Below are 18683 nucleotides of genomic sequence, written 5' to 3' on the forward strand. Positions count from 1 at the left end.
CTGCGGGCACTGGCTGCAGGGCTGGGAGGCTGGTCAGGGAGCCTCTCTTGTGCTTGGAAAAGGTAGCGGGGCTTCATTGTCCATCCGTTCTCCTGGCTTCGGAATGCCCTCTGTTTTATCTGGCTCAGCTGCTTCCCCAGAGACTGAAAAGGGCAAAAACCCTGGAGAAGGCCTGAATGAGCCAGCTGCACTGTTTTGTTAATACTAATGGTAGTTGGCACTTGTTAAGCCTTGAGATTTACAAAGTACTTTATCTACTTTGGATCTGCCCAATCCTGTGGTGTAGGTGCTGCTATTCCCATTTCACAGATAGGAAAATGAGGCCCAGAGAGCATAAATGACCTATCCTCAGTAGCAGGATTTGAACCCAGGTCTTCCTAACTCCCAAGTCCAGCTTTCTCCCTCCTCCTTCCATGCCACCTCAGTCCCTACCCCACTGTCCTGCAGTATCTGGAGAGCCCCAGCCAGACCTGGTGCCGAGCTGGATTCCTCCCCCCCCACAACAGATCACCCCAGGCCCTATGGGGTTCCTAGAGGGCCCCCGCCAAAGCTGGCACCCAGCCAGACTATCTTTTTCCCCCCACCCCTGAGCCTGTCCTCAACCCTCATGACCACACTCCCTTCCCTTTGCTGGTGCACCTTCCTGTGGGCAACCAGAGGAGGCCTGGGCCTTGCCAGCCAAACTTGTTGGCCAGACTCTTGCCCATGTGTTTTCTTCCTCCTACTCGGTGTGACCTCCCTGAGAGGAGGGGCTAGCTCCCTTCATCCATCTGTATTCCCAGCTCTTAGAATATATGATAGATAATAGCTTAATAAATGCCCATGTGTTTATTCATTCATCCATCCATCCTGTCCAGTGGGCCCTACTGCCTCTTGCTCACTTTGTTTCCAAAGGATATTTAGTTCAGAAAGGATGCTCATGTGCTCTCTAAAAGATTCATTAGTGAATCAAGCATTTATTAAACACCTGCTCTGAATAAAACCTTTCTGTGAGCAATGACCAGATCACTGAGGCAAAGCTCCACCCTGTGGGAGTTCGGTGTGATTTGGAGGAGTAGGTGGGTCCACAAATACGCAACAGCCATATCATGTACAGTAATGACAGAAAGTATTTGTGTTTGAAGCATCTGTGGGCCTGGAGTGAGCTGGCTGTGGCAGATTACAGCTTGTCTCAGCATTTTCAAATTAGGTTAACGGTGCCTAGAAATGAAAATGGCTCTGAATTTTTTTCCCCTTGATTTTTATGTATTTTTTAAAAGTGAAGGACTCAGGTAGATGAGAAGCCTGCTATATTAAGACAGTCTCAATCCCAGTACACCTAAAAAATCCCCTTCGTGCTACATTGAATCCACCTAGAAAAGCTTTCAGGTGCACTTCATTTGTAGTTGCTGGCTTGCCTTTCCTTTTTGTCTTTTAAATGGATTTGCTTTACTAAGTACTACCTTCTTTGCTACTTAGGTGATGGTGGGACATCATTCTAATGCCCTTTAACATTGCTTTCTTTCGGTCCAGTGATTGCACATGACTCCCTTCTACAATAAATACAGCGCTGGGAGTCTGCAGGGACCATTTGAGAAATGCCAGGCTGCCTGGCTTTAGGCTTTCTTGTGGCAGCTTCCCCTTTGCATGCTCGTTTGTTCTGATGTTCATGTTGGGGTTTGGGATCGTATTAAATAGAATCATCTTGGCACAAGGTGGGGTAGTGAAAGATCCCAGCAGTCACACTTGCCCTTTGGGATCCCCCTGACAGACCAGGGTTCACAGTGGAAACTGCACCCCACGGCTGCATTGTTAAATTGTCATTGTTAAAATAATCAGGTAAACTGAACAAGCGCGTCCTGGTCAGGGCCACGTGCGGCCAGCCTGTTTCTTACCTCTTGGCTTTAGGCTGCTTGCCAGGCTGCTGTTAGTGCCCTGCTGATGAGAGTAAGAGCTTTGTCTCAGGAGACCCTGTCCTTGATCCTGCACACCATTGCAGTTGGCAATGGGAGTGGCCCAGGGATAGCTGTGACATCTTGGGACACCTGTGTCTTCTTGTGCTTCCCTTGGATGCTCCAGGCCATTCCCTTTCCTTTTTGAAATAGGAATGTAGTGTGTGCTATTTCTTTGGAGCTGGTTTCTTTTGGATCTGTGGCAGTATGACATCTCAGATAAGTGGTTTTGTTTAGGCAAATCCTGAAGCCCAGGCCTGGTGGTTGCCTAGGGGGAGATGGCTGCCGTTCTCAGGCCAGCTGGACTTTAACTTGAGGAGGACCGGGCAGGACAGGGCTTTTATTGCCGATCATTTTATCACGATGGTACAGAGATCATCGGGTGCTTTCACTGGATCTGAGAAGATTCCTGAGTTCAAGACTGTCTTTTTCTTTTTCAGGCTGGAATGGCACTTTATAAGATCGTACCAAAAAACCCTTATTATTTTTGGTCTGTCATGAGTTTAATTATGCAGGTGAGTACGGGGTTCAGAATGGCGTGGGGAGCCTCCCTTTTAGGCCCTGCCATTGCCCTCAATAACCTGCTTATCTCATGTTCTTCTAGTAGGATGTGGGATTAGGGCCATTTTCAAATATGTACTTTGAGTATCGTCTATTTACTTTCCACAATCAAAGTTTTTATTGCCTCTCCTCACTAACAGATACAGTTTGTTTTTATGTCCTGGTTGTTTTTTTCTACCTGTTGTCTTAGTGTCCAGTGGTATTGTTGTCCCGGGTCATGGCAGTGGATGCCTGGGGGAGAGGGGGTTAGGGAAAGCTAATAAGGTATTTGGATCTTTCAGGATGAATTAATTAGCTAGCCCAGAACTCAAGAGTTAGTGAAAAAGCCTCAGGTTCATCTACTTTATTCATAAATAGACTAGGCGCTAGTTGCCAGCAGTGAGCTCACGTGGGAGTGGGGGTGGAGAACAGGCCCAGGTGACCTTCCATAGGATTCCTAGAGGTCTTCTGGTCATACTGTATGACTGCAAACCCTGTCCTGGCCCAGCTGCCAAAGAGGAAAGCTGGAAGTGCCCCACACCAAGAGAGCTCTCTCATTTGGACTCTGGCCACCACTGAAGCAGCTGCTGCTGCTGCTCCATTGTACGGGTGAGGGGACAAAGGTTCTGGGAGTTGGGTGTAGCCACGTGGGTCATCCCATGCTTGCCTGACTGAGCCCAGAGCTTCTCCCACCGTCCCTGGCCTCTTCTGAAACACAGTTGTAGGGAAAAGCGATTCACGACTTCCAGAATCATCCCACGTGGCTGTGCCGCCATTTACAAAACGGACGTTTCTGGGCAACTTTGTGTCCTGGTGAGCTCTCTGTGTGAAGAAGTCTAGGTGAATTGTCATGAGTATTTTTGTACAGCCTGAGATCAGCCCTTGCTGGATCAGCTTTGTACGTGTCAGGGAGGTTGGGTGATCGTCAGGTTGATTGTTTCTTGACGGAGTTGGGTCAGAGGAAGTGTTTCGCCAAAGGCCGCTGGTGTGACAATCTGATGGATGTCTTTCCTTTCCCCCAGTCTATATCAGCCCAGGATGAGAACCTCTCCAGAACCATGTTTCTGCCCCTTGCTGAGAGGATGGTGGAGAAGATGGTGAAGGAGGACAAGATCGAAGCCGAGGCTGAAGTAGGTGTTTGGTGGTAGTTTGTCCTCGTACGTAGCCAGGAGCTGCAGACAAGGGAGGTCTGGCCGAGGGGAGGCCTGGCCAGGGCTCAGTGCTCAGGTTCAGCTCAGCTCCTATGTCTGTTGGCAGCAGGACCTTAGGCAGAGCAAGGAAGCCAAGCGGCAGTTTCCTTATTTGTCACAGTACTTGAACCAGGGACCTTACAGGGTGGTTTTGAGGATCAAATATGAGAACGTACAGAAGAGCACGGGAGAGTGCTGGCCCTGTGGGGCCGTGACTTCTGTCACACAGTGCCAGAATGGCCTTCGGGCCAGGACACAGTCGTGTGGGTTGACGGCTTCCCACTTTGGATGTCGTGTCCCTGGCACTTAGCACATCCCCTCCTCCCAGACCCATGCTTTGATGGGATCCCAGGCCCCCTGGGGGAGTCAAGGATTTACAAAGTTTCTCACATGTGCGGTCTGCCTCTGTGAGCACAGTGGTCTGAGGATGCTTGGAGCTGTGCCTCCTTGTCATTGTCCAGAACCCTCTGGGTCACTCTGAGCCTGTTGCCAGGTGGAAGCCAGTGTCTGTCTTTGTCCTTCATGCAGCCTGAGCATTGGCTGCTTCTCCGTTCTTCCTGGAAGCATCTTCCTGACCCCCGTTTTCTCTCGGGTTTCACCCCTCAGGTGGAGCTTTATTACATGATTCTGGAGCGCTTGGGGAAGTACCAGGAAGCCCTGGATGTCATCAGAGGCAAGCTAGGAGGTAACTGCCTGTGGGCAGCAGGGTCGGCCTGATCTGGGCCTTCAGGCTGTGACTGGCACTTTCACTAAAAGGGACTACTTTTCTGTAGTAGGAGATCCGAAGTTAAATAATGCACTTGCCACACTCATCACAGACTTCACTAGGCTTTTCAGCATAATACAGGAGTGTGGCTGGATCTTTTTTTCACGGGGATTGATTTTCACCAGATCCTCCATAGGGTACCAGAGGGGAGCCCAGGGGGCTATAGTTTAGGCCCCTCCTTTTACAGGAGGGAACAAGTGTGAAGTAACCAAGTGACTGGCCCCAGGCCGTACAGAGACAGGATCTGAACCCAGATCCTCTGACACTGTGTTCTGGGCCTGGCCTGGGCTGCCTTTTCTTAGCTGCTGCTGCATCTTTTCTGCCCCCACTGGTATCAGCTTGTTCCATGGATGGGGAGGGGCCGTTTGTGGGTTGGCCTTGGGCAGGGGTTCCCCACTTTTGTGATGTCCTCAGTCCGCGAATGAGGTGAAATCAGGCCTAGTCTGACTCTTAGAGTTAATGCCACAATTCCATGTTGGTTAACGAAGGCCTGCTCTGTGTACACCCACCCTCGTGGCCCATCGTGGCTTTTGTTGGCTTTTGAGCCCTGTGATCTTCTCAGTTTGACTTGTTCAGAAGTAGAAAAGACAGTGGGATGTCGTGGGCAGAGTGCCGGGGAGCAGTTGGGGATGGACCTGACAGGCTGGAATGGGGGAGAGCTGTTTTTGTGGGGGTGGGCAAGGCCATATGTCTGGCAGCTGTCCCACGGAAATGCCTACTTGTGACGTGTCTTGTATGGCTACCGATTACAAATTATGGAAGGGTATTGCTGAAGCTGGTGGCTTTTCGTCATTATTTGTTTTCCTAGTCAGCAGAAAATAAAAATACAACCTTGCCCACATAGAGGAGGTCTGCCAAATACTGTGAGTGTCAGAACGAGCTCCTTCTCTGCGGGGGCTAGGAGAGGATTTCTAAGGGCTTTCTAGATGTGAAGCCTGTGATTCTGTGCCCCAGCATTGAAATCCTTTCTAACCCTCACTTGCCAAGCTATGCTAAGGTTGAATTGCCAAGTCTAATTAGATCAGAGCTATGGATTCTTCTCTCCTCTGTGTTCAGCCTTGGGAATCGGTATTTCTGAGAGATTGGATTCATTTTTCTCCCTGGCGTCACCTCCTCATCACCTGTTCTCCCCGCCCCTCCACCTTCTCCAACTCTGGCCAAAGCTAATGGTTCTGCCACTCTGCTCAAGCACCAGCCTGTGCCTTCTCTGGAAACACGTCCCTCATTCTGCCCTTTTCACAGATGGTAGAGGGAGGGAAGGGAGTAGGTTGGGAAGATGGGGTAACCTCCAGCGGTCCCACCCCTAGTAGGAGGCCCCACATCATTCACCTTGCAGCAGGATTTTTGGTTTGGCGATCGCTCCTTAGGAAAGGAAACAAAACCTGTTTAAACGAATCCCTTTTGTGGTTGTAGAGAAGCTGACCAGTGAGCTCCGAAGCAGAGAAAACAAGTGTATGGCCATGTACAAGAAGCTGAGCAGGTGGCCCGAGTGCAACGCGCTGTCGCGGAGGCTTTTGTTAAAGAAGTGAGTGTGTGCTCAGCACAGCTGGGAGGCGAGGATGTCCCTGGGAGCGTGGGGTGAGCAATGGCCAACTTTGGCTTGGGGAGCTCCTGACAGGACTTGCCATTCTCCCCTCTCTGAAGCCAATGGCCCAGCTGTGAAGAAGAGCTGAGGGTCATGGCGTCCAAGGCCAGGTGGAGAGCACTCACTTTAATGGTCCCTGTCATTTTGGTTTTCTTTGATTTTAGCTCAGATGACTGGCAGTTCTATCTGACTTACTTTGACTCTGTGTTTCAACTCATCGATGAAGCCTGGACCCCTCCTGCGGAAGGAGAACAGTAAGTGGGTTTGTTTCCTACCTCCCCATGGGTGGTTGGGAGGGGAGGGCAGCCCCTTGGGCTTCACTCAGTTACCAGCAGCTCTAGATGAGGGGCAACCTGGCATTTCTGGGACCCCAGCACGCATCTCTCCCTGCCTCCCCTGAGCAGACTGACATAGTGAGGTGGGGGATGCCTGGGGTGGAGTGTTGTCCACCTTGTCAGATGTTGTCACTCACTGTAGTGGGTGACCCCTGGGAGGACTTCTTAACAGAGATGATTGTGATGTATAAAGATAAGCTGGCAATAAAGCTGGTTAAAAAATAAGACGACCATGGCCCGTGTTCTCCTTTGTTTGACATTCTCTGCTTCCTTCCTGTTGGCAGTGGCTTCCCTGGACCTCGGGTTGGGAGGTAGGGGAGAGGCCCAAGAGTCTATGTGTCTGTGCATTTGTCCCCAGTTCTCTGGAAGGAGAAGTACATTATTCCACAGAAGAAGCTGTTAAGTTCATTGAAGAGAGGATCCTGGAGGAGTCAAAGAGCCCCCGACATCTTCGGGGCCCATACCTGGCCAAGTTGGAGCTCATCCGACGCCTGCGGCATCAGGGCTGTAACGATGAGCACAAGCTGGGTGAGGAGCAGTCACGCCCTCCTGGGGTTCTTCCATGGCAGGGAGGTGGTGGTGGGGAGTCAGCCCTGCCATATTCCCCTGGCTAGGAGGTGGTGGACAGGATAGCTTCTCCTGTATTTAGGAAGCCCTACCCTTGCCCATCTGCTTCAGCAGATTCTGGGCATGTAAATGTACTTAAGATCACCCAGTCATGAGGAGGGGACTAAATCTACTGCCAGAGAATGGTCCTTATTCCAAAGGCTGATGAAATGACTGATTCATAGTTCTGCCCTGCCACTCGGGAGTGCCACACACATGCACATGCACACACACATACACGGATGCACACACGTAAGCGCACACACATGCGCATGCACTTCCTCTTTTGGATTGCCTAAGTGCACGTCATTGTTCATATATTTCTTCCTCCTAAAATGGAAGCGCTTAGAGAGGCACTGTAGAAAATCTTGTAGAGAAAGGGTTTCCTTACACTCCGGCTCACTCTTGTGCTGGTTGGATTTGTCTCTGTTTAGCTGTTAGGTCTGTGATCCTCAAGTATGATTTTTCGGGGGCAGTGGGGCTGGTCTAGGCCATGATCTCCCCTGTGTGGTGAACTTGGGGTGAGGAACCTCTCTGTGCTGGTGTGTGGGGCCAGCGTAGAGTGTTAGGGTTATGTGTGAGGGGACGTGATGCCCCTGGCCTCACCTGGCCAGTTGGTGTCAGGTGGGGTCTCCCTGACTGAGGCCCTGCAGCAAGAGACAGAGAGGTTGGCACTGGGGATGGAATGTCGGCCTTGGAGTCATAAGACCCAAGTTCAGATCCTTTCCCTCAAATCAGGCCTCAGTTTCTTGGCTTTTTCTGGACAGGCCCATTGTTTTTTCTCCCTCCCTGCCCATCATGCCTTTGCCACTTTGGAGCCAGTGAGTGGTCTGAGTGTGATGGTTCACCGGCACCAGGCACACAGCTCCTGCTTCCATTCTGATGGGCCCTTGAACGTTCTTCGTCCTTTCAGTAATTTGGTGATTGTGTCTCCTAGGTGATCCAGAAGAGTTAATGTTTCAATATTTCAAAAAGTTTGGAGACAAGCCTTGTTGTTTCACTGACCTGAAGGTGTTTGTGGACCTCCTCCCTGCCTCGCAGTGTACAAAGGTAAGTGTGGCGCCGCCAGGGGAGGGGCCTGGGCACAAAGGGGCTCTTCTCCCGTCTGGGAATGGAGCACCAAGGACTGACAATTTTTCTGAGGTCGCTTTGACTTGACTGGGTGGTTTGAAAATCCCAGAGGGTGGATTCAGCCCTTGTGGCCAGTAGAGGGGAGCACCAGAAAGGACCTGCTTGGCTGATCCTGACTGCTTGCTGAAATAGCAGGACGTTGTCAGAGCAGAGAACCCTCAGGAGGGGCCCCGAGGCCCGTTAAGGGAAGTCACACGGCTGCTTAGTGTCAGAGGCCAGAACCAGCTCTTCCTGAAGGCTGTGCCCAGGGTGCTGAAGTCCAGCCTCAGGCCCTTCCTAACGGGGTCACCCTGGGCAAGTCACTTCACTGATGGCTGCCTCAGTTTCCTCATCTGTAAAATGGAGATCTTCATAGCATCTGCTTCCCAGGGCGGTTGAGATGATCGTTGTAAAGCACTCAGCAGAGTGCCTGTCATATAGTAGGTGCTCAATAAATGCTTGTTTCCTTCCTCTTCCCTTCCTGACTTCAAGGCCCTAAATTACTACTAAATTAGGTGGGCATGGACCTGCAGTAATATATTGAAAAGTAATTCAGATTTTAAAGTTTGCAAAGCATTCTCCTTTGAACAGTCCTGCGTAGTGGGTCATGTGTGTCTTTAGTCCCATGTTACCATGAGGAAACCGAGGCTCAGAGGAGTGCTTTGCCTAAGAGCTGGACCTGGAAGGCAGGCCTTGTGTTCTGGCCCACCCTGGTTATGACTGCCTCCCTAGAATCATCGAAGGTCCCCACGATATTGCGTCACTAGGTGCCCCCTTGGGTTTGTGCTGGGCGGTTAAACGCTTGTTGAAATGGCTCTTCCGGTGGTGTTTGATGCCAGTTGTGATTGGGAGAGGTGATTTTCGCAGTCAGGGATTCCGTTTTCCCCCATTAGATGAGAAACAGTAGAAAGCCTGGACGCTCAGCAGCATCGTCTCTCAAAGCAGATGCTGAGTACGTGAGGAAGCCTGATCAAAGGGAACCATTGGCCCAGAAAGGGTCACACCCAGCTTTTGCCACTGAGGGGGCAGCTGAAATGAGGTTGACCACCCAGTGGGCTTAACAATGGAAGGCTTCCATTGAAGTACAAAAGAGGATGGAGACGTGTTGTTAATTTACAGAGAATCTCTCCCAGAAGCTGGATCTCAGTTCTCAGAAATCTCAGCACCTTGTCTGTGACATCCCCTGTACATGGTGGGATTCATTAAGTGCCGGCCAGGTGCCAAGAACTGTGCCCTGGTGCTGAGGGCTGGCCTCTGGGTGCACAGGCCCTAGACAGGGCACTCTGGGAGAACTAGGGCTTAGGGAAGAATCTGTTCACAAGTTTCTCATTCCCTCATACAAGGAGAACATTAATGCCGCTTACCAGAAAAGGTAGAAATTCTACAGGGGCACGTCTGACTCAGGTTCCTCTGGGTTAATACGGGATGTACGGCTGGTCACATCCTCTGGCCCTCCTGCCCCCTGCACTCTCTATAGGCTGGGAGGCCCATCTTGCTTTCTCTCTCGCCATACCACCACCTCTTTTCTTCCCTCCATGGAATCTGGCTCCTCCCTGAGCTCTCAGGGGACTCACTGAATGACTTGATGGTCCAGGCCAGCAGTCTCTTTTTCTATTCTCTTGTCTCCAGGAGAATGTAAGTTACTGCGGGGTAGCAGATATTTCTATCTTGGTAGTTCTTGTGCCTTATAATTTCAGTGCCTTCCCCTCCATTCATTACTTCTTACTCATTCTGTACGTTGCTTGCTGTGTATATATTTGTCTGCATGTTGTCTCCCCCGTGAGATTGTACTCTCCTTGAGGGCGGGGACTGTCTTTTGCCTCTTTTTGTCTCCCCAGCATTTAGCATTTAGCACAGCGCACATAGTAGGCGATTAATAAATGTTTATTGCTTGACCCTTAATCCATGTTTATAGGATTGGAACATTGGGTGCTAAGTTCCCTCCTCCAGATGCTGGCTCTCTCCTTGGCTTGGGAGGCCCCAGGCCATCCTTCTCCATTGCCCTCACTGACTCTCCTTCTCTTCTTGGTGTCCTGATGTGCATCTTTCCTCTAGAAGTCTGCTTTCTTGCTATGACAGACTTTCCCTGTGGAGCCTCCTTCACTCCCCTGTCTTCACCCATACTTGTACCCAGACCACTTCCACATGTGTGTCTGTGTTCCTGCTCTATTGTGAGCTCCAGAGCTGCATCCCCATGGCCTGCCTGTCAGAACATCTTCTCCTTCCCTGCCGAGCTTCCTACTAGTTCTTAGCTTCCTGCGTCCTATCCCCTTTTGGTGTCCTGATAAAGCCTGGGGATCCTTTCTAGAATCTTCTCTTAAATGCACAAAATAAAATAGGTAGGATTACAAGGAAACCAATTATGTTGAAATACAATTATCAAAGTATTAAAATGTCCACAGACCCAGGTGAAGAGCCTGTACCTCCTGTCCTCTACTATCCACCCCTCGCCTCACTTTCAAACCCCTCTCCTTCATAGATCTAGTCATGTCCTCAGAGGAGGAAGGAGGTGAGAGTCCCATGCCACGTGTGAGCATCTGGGATAGTGGAAGCCTCAAGCCCTTGTCATGCCTGGTTGAAGGCACCAGGGATGTTTAATCAGGGGACCAAGAAAGCTGGGTTAAGTATTTGACAGAATGTCCCAGGGAAGAGGGATTACCTCCATTCCGTTTGACCCCAGAGGCAGGATGAGGAGCAAGGCTGGCTTATGTTGCTTGGAGGCAGATTCCTCACTACGAGAGCTGTCCAGTCAGAGAAGGGGTTGTTGTAGGGTGTAGTGGGCCCTGCGTCACTGAAGGTACCCACACATAAGCCAGCTAAATACTCGCTGGTTGTGTAGCCAACCTCAGATACTCACTAGGTATGGTACCCTGGGCAGGTTCCTCTGCCTCCATAGCAGCATCCGCCACCCAGGGCTCTAGTGACGATCAAATGAGAATACATCCATGAAATGCCTTGTCAACTTTAAAGCGTTTTATGAATGCTAGCTGTGGTGACAGTGTCAAGGTGGACACTCTCCTGTTTGGTGTGATTCTGTCACATATCCCGTTCTTCTCCAGCCAGGGTGGCCTGTTCTCTGTTCCCAGAGGATCCTCTGAAAGCTCCCCCTGCCCCACCCCTGGCTCCCATGGACTCTGTATCATCAGCAGGTGGTGTTACCTGTTTGTTTCTTATCTGCCATTGAACCATAAGCTCTATGAAGGCATTCACCTTGCCCTCTCTCTGCACGGTAGCTCTTCTTCTACACCGTGGTCTCTGCACACAGTAGGCTTTTCATAAATGTTTGCCAAAATGAACTGCATTCTTAGCTAATCCCCAAATTTAACTTGAGCCATCCAGAGTGTAGCAGCAATCTTGCTAGCAGCTACTGTGGTTGTATAAGACCCAGCAAGACCAGCAGCAAGCGCTGTCAGCACAGGTTCTTTGATCTGCTTTACTAAGGAAAGTGACTTTAAGGGGTTAACAGTCTCACTTTAATCACACGTACAAATATAACTCACTTAGTTCAGGAGGAAAAGCCAGCACCTTGAACTTCAGAACAAATACAAATAGAAATTACAAACATCAACAGACAGACCTTGTCTGATTCAAATCACAATTCGTAGTTACCAGGAACGTCCCAACATCTGGGTTTACAAGCCATGGGGCTCTTAACAACGGCTGCCCAGAGCCTCTTCAAGTCACACGCCACTCTTCCAGTGAGTGAGAGCCCCAAGGAAAAATGCCAACCTCTGAGTTTATATATCCTGTTCAGGGTCAAAGGGCGTCACAACATGTGACTCAAACCCACATGGCCAAAAAGCTTCTGGCATCACAAACATGTGACTCAAACCCATGTAAACTAGCCTTTCCCTTGAGGGAAGCAAATCATCAAAGACTCCCAATCTAATCAAAGAAACAAAGGCCAGACTCTTCAAGGACACTTGATTAAATAAGTGCTAAAAGAGAAAACAGTAAAAGAAAGTCTTACCTTAATTACTGATACCTCTCCATCCCTTCCAGGGTCCTTGGCTGTACACAATCTAAATAGCCATTATACATTATACATTGTGAATCAATTGCTCATTCTTTCAGTATGGTTAACCCCAGGCCTAACAGGCCATTACCTGGTAGCCTGCCTCAGAAGGGGTTCAGGGAGTTAGGAGGGAGTGAACCTTAGGAATGACGAGGCTAGATTGGTATCTTCTCCAGCCCAGACTGCAGGGCTTGGCCCACAGTCCAGAGGTCTAGGGGTGTTAGGAATATGGCAGTCACTTACCCCCAGCCCTGGTGGTGTGTTCACTGATTGGTGGTGGTGGTGAAGATCAGCACTTGGGGACCACTGGCGAGAGGACCCTCCATTTCTAGGCTGTCAGCCAGCCTGCCAGAGCTAGCCCTGCCCTGCCCCAGGGAGAGTAGAAACCAGGGGATGAACCTCAAAGCCATCCCAGTTCAGGTTGTGAGGCTGCGGGATGGTCAGGTCTAGCCAAGCTGGAATAGATATGACCAGGCCCAGGGGGTGGACGGGTGGGAAGACCAGGGAGACTCACAAGCTCTGCTTCTGTTTCCCCTTGGCAGTTTATCAATCAGCTCCTTGGAGAGGTGCCGCTGTCCACCCCCACAGAAGATAAGCTGGCCCTGCCTGCTGACATCAGGGGACTGCAGCAGCACCTGTGTGTGGTACAGCTGATGCGACTCCTGGGCCTCTACCACAGTATGGATAAGGATCAGAAGCTGAGGGTGGTCCGGGAGCTGATGCTAAGATATCACCATGGACTGGAATTTGGTGAGCTGCCTTCCCAGGGGCTGAGCGTGGGGTGGTCAGGGTATGTGGGACCACCTGGGGACAGGAGCAGAGGCTGTCCAGGGACCTCCTGGGGCTTGAGGTTTTAGGATGTCTACCGCTCTGACTGCTGAGCTCTTCGTGGCTTTCCACAGACTGGGAAATGTATAGTTTATTGTATTGACCTATTTATTTGCTCACCTTAAAATATATGAAATGACACGATGATAAGCACCCGCCTCTGGATAAAACCACGTGTCCCTTTATAAACAAATGTACCCTTCAGACGCCCACAGGCTTCTGGTTTATTAGTGTGGGGATAGCCTCCGTGGCTGTAAGTGAAGCCGGCCTCTCCTCAGGGCTGCGGCCCACATTGAGGCACCTGGCTTGAGGGGGGCCTGTTGGCTCTGACCCCAGAAGGGGCAGGTTAGGATGCCGAAGCTAGAAGAGGGGACAGGCCTTCGCTGAGGTCACACTGGGAAGCAGTAGGAGTCAGAGCCAGGATTGGAACCTGGATCCTCCAGCGCCAAACCCAGCATCCCCCATACTGCACTGCTCTCCTCTGCCTTCGCTTTCACAATCCTTGGGTCACCCCACCTGGGCTGTCCAAGTACAGCCGGGCACAGATGAAAGCAGTGCTTGTGATCGACTTAGCTCTGTAACAGCTTTCTTGGTGGTTGTTTTGAAAGATGCCTTTTTTTCCATCACATTCCTTTCCAGATGTGCCTCTCCTTGGCTCCCCTTAATCCCTCACGTGTGGCAGAGATTAGGAAAGAAACCAGTTTAGTGAAACCACCCAAACATCAATTGCCTCTCATAGCGTATACCATATTCCAAGCCTGTAGTCCCCCACCTCTGCCATGAAAGGAGAGAGGAACATTTTCTCAAGTCCCGGAGTCCTAGTTGGGCATTTTAGTTATTACCCTGCTTTCAGTCTTGTTTCTATTGTGGTCGTAGTCACTGTGTGTGTGTGTGGTTTTCCTGGCTCCACATGACCGTGTCTTCTTCTGTTTCTCCAAACTCTTCATATTCTCATGTTGTTTCTCCTGCTACAAAAATAATCTGTTAGGTTCGTGGATCACAGTTTATCCAGGCTGTCCTCCAGGCACCTTCTTTGTTTCTAGTCTTTTGCAGTCATAAAAAAAAGCATCGGTGTGAATTTGGTGATCACTGGGGTGCTTCTTCCCATCTTGGGCCTCTTTGGAGTTTGTGCCCAGAGTGGGATCTCTTGCTTTTTGCAGTGTGTGGGCATTTTAAGTCCCTTTTTGGGGAGGCAGGGATAGTTGCTTCCCAGAACAGTGGGATCGGGTCTCAGCTCCGACAGCAGTGTATTAGCCTTCCTGCCTTCCCATGACCCCAGTAGCCCCAGCCATTTCTATCCTTCGTTTCTTGGACAGTTTGCTGGGTGCCATGTGAAACTTCAGAATTGTTTGGATTTGCGTTTCTTTACTGGTGATTTGGAATAATTTTGAATATGGTTAACAGTTTACAATTCTTTTGAGAATTGTTCCTAGCCTTTTACTCTTACCCATTGGGGAACTGTTCTTGGTTTTCCACATTTGTGCTAATTCCCCAGGTATCTTGGATATTGGCCTAAGAGATGTTTGATGCAAATAGATGTATGTATGTTTATCTCTTTACTAATCTACAGTTTCTTTTCTTATACTTCCTAATTGACTTGATTGTGTTTGTGCAAAAAAGCTTTCTAATTTGGTGTAACCAAAGGTATTTGCCTTTTTCAGCCTGTCCCTTTTCGCATCAAGAAGTCTCTGCCTCCCTGGAGTTGTGAGAGATCCCACCTTCCATTCTCCCTCCTGCCCATTTTATCTATTTGAGCTGAGTGTCCATTTGGGACTGATTGTGGCCTCTGGTCCAAGGCGCAGCTCAGTAACTGCCTTCTGAGAATGCTCTGTGAGGTGCAGGGGGTGAATGTAGCGCGTGGAACGGCCGGGGTTGTCCCTGATGCTGAAATGATGCTTTTTTCCCTTTCCAGGAACATCCTGTTTGAAAACAGAGCTGCAGTTTTCAGACTATTACTGTCTCCTTGCTGTGCACATGCTCATTGACATGTGGCTAGAAGCAGGTACGCCATCCCCCGGGCAGGTCTGTGGGTCCCCGGGGCGCCCTCTGTCCTGATGACTGCACCATGCTGGGCATCTGATAGAAGTGCCCACTGAGGGGGCCTTCACCCTGTGCTCCTGTAGAACAGTTTACTGTCTATATCTGGAGCTCTTCCCCATCTGTTCACCCATTCCCAAAAGGTGGCTTGGCTTTTCTCGTCACTGTAAGTGAAAGACAATGTCAGATTGAGACAGTTACCAGGACCAGCCAGCCCCCCTTGCTGCCTCCCCACGGCTGTATCAGGCAAGGTGACTGCTGCAGCCCATTCCTACAATGCTTCCCTGCCCCAGGAGCAGCAGCATTGAGATGATCCTACTTTGCAGAGACAGAACTTGCTTTAGAATGGAGCCTGAATGAGCCCGTCAAGGCCCTAGATCTTGGGGGAATTCCCCAGCTGGCCATGAGTGTGTGCATCAGGCAGTGGCAGTTCTTCCCATCAGAACCTCTCCTCTTTTGGTATTTGATTGTGGTCATGGTTTGTGTCCCTTTTCCTGCCAGTGTCATTGGATCATTTGCCTTTTTTTTTTTAACTTCCAGGTGAAGAAAGGGCTGCGTGGCAGGCCCTAACATTGCTAGAGGAGGGTTTGACCCACAGTCCTTCCAATGCCCAGTTCAAATTGCTGCTTGTCCGAATCTACTGCTCTCTTGGGGCGTTTGAGCCCGTGGTGGACCTGTACTCCAGCCTTGATGCTAAACACATCCAGCACGACACCATCGGGTGGGTAGTAGATACTCAGAATGCTGTGCACCCCACTCTGCCCCCTCCTCCAGGGAAGCTGGGACAGAGCTGTCCTCTGTACTAGGAGATAGGAGAGCTTTAGAACATCATGGCCTGGGGAGTCTTCAGTGGGGATTTCAGAGAGCTGGGTTCAGATCCGGGCTTTGGGACAAGTCTTCCACCTTCTCTGGGCCTTCTGTGAAATGGAAGAGTTACACTGGAATGGATCTCTGAATCCTAGAATCCTGTGACCCACCATGAAATGGATCTTACTGGGCCTGCCAGCGGTCTGCAATGTCGTATTACCTTGTTAGAGTTGGGGCTGGTGTTCTTTGTCTGGAGGCTAGGTTATAGGGCATATTTGTGGCTGACTCAGTGAGTCCTTATTGTGAAATCTATTTGTCCCTTGGAGTTGAAGGTGATACCTCATCTGGCCACCTCTTAAAACTTTGAGATTTTTTGAAAATATTATTGTTATTTTTGCTAGAGATCCTCTGTTTTCTGCCTCTGTGATGAAGGTTGGAACCCAACCTTCAAAGTGTGCTTTTGGAGAAGTATCAGATTCGTTGAGAATCCCAGGTTGAGATCCTAGCTCAGGGAGGCCCATGAGGCTGAGCTACCCATTATGAGCCCAGCTGCATGGTGCCTAGTGGCCTCCTGGCCCCAGTTTTAGCCAGGGCAGAGCCAGCCATCATGAGCCCAGCTTCATGGTGCCTGGTGGCCTCCTGGCCCCAATTAGCCAGAGCAGAGCTGGCCATCATGAACCCAGCTGCATGGTGCCTGGCAGCCTCCCAGCCCCAGTTAGCCAGGGCAGAAACAGCCATCATGAGCCCAGCTGCATGGTGCCTAGTGGCCTCCTGGCCCCAGTTTTAGCCAGGGCAGAGCCGGCCATCATGAGCTCAGCTGCATGGTACCTAGTGGCCTCCTGGCCCCGGTTTTAGCCAAGGCAGAGCTGGCCATCATCAGCCCAGCTACATGGTGCCTGGTGGCCTCCTGGCCCCAGTTAGCCAGAGCTGAGCTGCCTCAGGGGATGCACAATCATGACTTGCCTGTGATTTTTCTTCCAGCTATCTTCTGACCCGCTACGCAGAGCCTCTAGGTCAATATGCTGCTGCCTCCCAGGCCTGTAACTTTGCACTCAGGTTTTTCCACTCCAACCAGAAAGATGTAAGTGAAAACCTTTTTTTTGTAGTCTCAGCTAATGAATGCCCCAACTCCAGTTAGAGCAGAACGTCCGAGTTGGGAGGGACCTCAGAGGCTACACTGTGTTTGGGAGGGCTCTAGGTTCAAGGACCCTCCTCCTCCTCCTGTGTCCGAGCCTGTGGAACTCGTTACATTCTGCGGGGACAGATTCACAAGCGTGTCTGATGACATCCTTAGAACTTGACAAGGTCAGGCCTGTTGCTGACAGGATAGGAAGTAGCGATGTGGCATGCCTTTCAGATCTCTGCCTTTCAATGACTGAACTCTGCAGGGGCGCACTCTGTCCAGCGGGATGACAAGTAGCTCATCAGAGTTTTCAGCCTTGGAATTCAGCAGCCTGTGGACCTTGCTGCTCTTCATTGCCGAGTCTGTACTCTACTGTTAAATCCCTGGAACATGGAACAGACATTTTTTAAAAAGATAATTTATATAGTTTAAACTTGGAATATTACAGACTAAAAGAATGGGCATCATGTTTCCCACTTCAACTGGCCAAGCTGAACAGACTTTCACCAACGACCAAGATCGGTGCCCTGTGTGCATTGCTGATGGTGCAGTGGCCCTTTTTAGGGGCCAGCTGGGTACCTGGACAGATCTGGATTCAAGGGTCTCCATGTGAAAATGATGAGCAAAGCTGGGCTCTGCCATTTGTAAGAAGGGAAGGCGTCCCCCAAACTGGGGATAGGGAAACCTCTTTCCTTCAGTTCCTTGGGGTTGGCATCTGGAAGTCAGTGGGAATGTATGCCGTTGATCCCGGCTGTTAAGAAGGTTCCCAGAGAAGGGGTGGGGCTTGTCTCCAGGACAGCTGCAGTGCTGCCAGAGGGCCTCTTGGCCCGTTGTGTTCCTAGGCCTCGTATTTTACATGGTGCCCACAGGTTTTCTTCTGTCAAAAACCTGCCTGTTGTGTTTGATACTTAGACTCCACCCACCTTCCAAAGCCCTTAGCTCTTAGCACAGTGCCTGGTCAGAAGACGTGATTAACAGATGCTGATTGACTGAAGATACTGTTCTTTGTGAACATTGTCAGTCACAAAATGAGATGAAATTTTCAAAATCACAGCTCTGGCAAATGATTAGTCTATATTCTAATGAAGGACACAGAGGGTAGCACTTGGGAAGGATGGCCAGTAGTCTTTCTGAGCAGCCGGCTGCTGGGATGGAGAGCGTCTCTGCTCAGTGGCATGTGCTTCCCCCAAGAAAGGCACACAATGGGAGCTTACCTGTGACTCCCAGCTTGTGAGAAGAAGTTGGGGGTCAATGAGCAGCTGTTAGACAAATGGGTCCCCACATGTGACTGACCAGGGGCCTTTGTGGGCAATACCTGTGCCTACCGCCAACTGTCTTTGTGGGAGGCAGCACTGATAGCGAAGGAGAAGGAAGGGCAGGTTTTTCATAAACCGTTTGCTGGGGAGATGTGTGTGGCAGTAGTTGGGGCGGGGGCACCCTCATATCCCAAGGGAGTTGGCTTCTAGAACCACCTCCCCCAGCAGAGCCCGCAGGAACCATTGGGCTCTGTGCTTCTCCCCTCTTAGTCAAGTTTCTCTGCTTGTCATGGACTATTTGTAAGAAAATGTTTCATTATATTTTAAAATACAAAGACAACAAACCAAGTTCTAAAGAAAATCCTAGTATCCTGCTGGTTCTTCCGGCCGAAGAAGTGAATGCTTTCATCTGAGACACTGGACTGCTTGGATAATTTAAGCTAGTGGAACATTTCGGGGGTGTTCTGGTTTGAAGTAACCTAAGGGGTGAATTTAGTCCCATTCCATTGTCTTCAGGCCTGCTGAGTTCTGTAGACAGAAGGCTCTGTCTTCAA

General features: G+C 50.3%; 1 protein-coding gene across 1 annotated transcript in view; it reads left to right on the plus strand.

The window, feature by feature from the left end:
• Positions 1-18683, plus strand: part of NAA25 (N-alpha-acetyltransferase 25, NatB auxiliary subunit) — a 46374-nt gene that overhangs the window by 12346 nt on the left and 15345 nt on the right. The window contains exons 5-15 of the mRNA XM_036741856.1: positions 2372-2446; positions 3494-3601; positions 4268-4346; positions 5841-5952; positions 6177-6266; positions 6706-6875; positions 7891-8003; positions 12621-12828; positions 14819-14908; positions 15484-15664; positions 16732-16831. Of these exons, the coding sequence (XP_036597751.1) occupies positions 2372-2446; positions 3494-3601; positions 4268-4346; positions 5841-5952; positions 6177-6266; positions 6706-6875; positions 7891-8003; positions 12621-12828; positions 14819-14908; positions 15484-15664; positions 16732-16831 (1326 nt within the window). The remainder of the gene's footprint in view (positions 1-2371; positions 2447-3493; positions 3602-4267; positions 4347-5840; positions 5953-6176; positions 6267-6705; positions 6876-7890; positions 8004-12620; positions 12829-14818; positions 14909-15483; positions 15665-16731; positions 16832-18683) is intronic.

The sequence above is a fragment of the Trichosurus vulpecula genome, chromosome 1, assembly GCF_011100635.1.
Source record: "Trichosurus vulpecula isolate mTriVul1 chromosome 1, mTriVul1.pri, whole genome shotgun sequence".
In the NCBI taxonomy this organism is placed as follows: Eukaryota; Metazoa; Chordata; class Mammalia; order Diprotodontia; family Phalangeridae; genus Trichosurus; species Trichosurus vulpecula.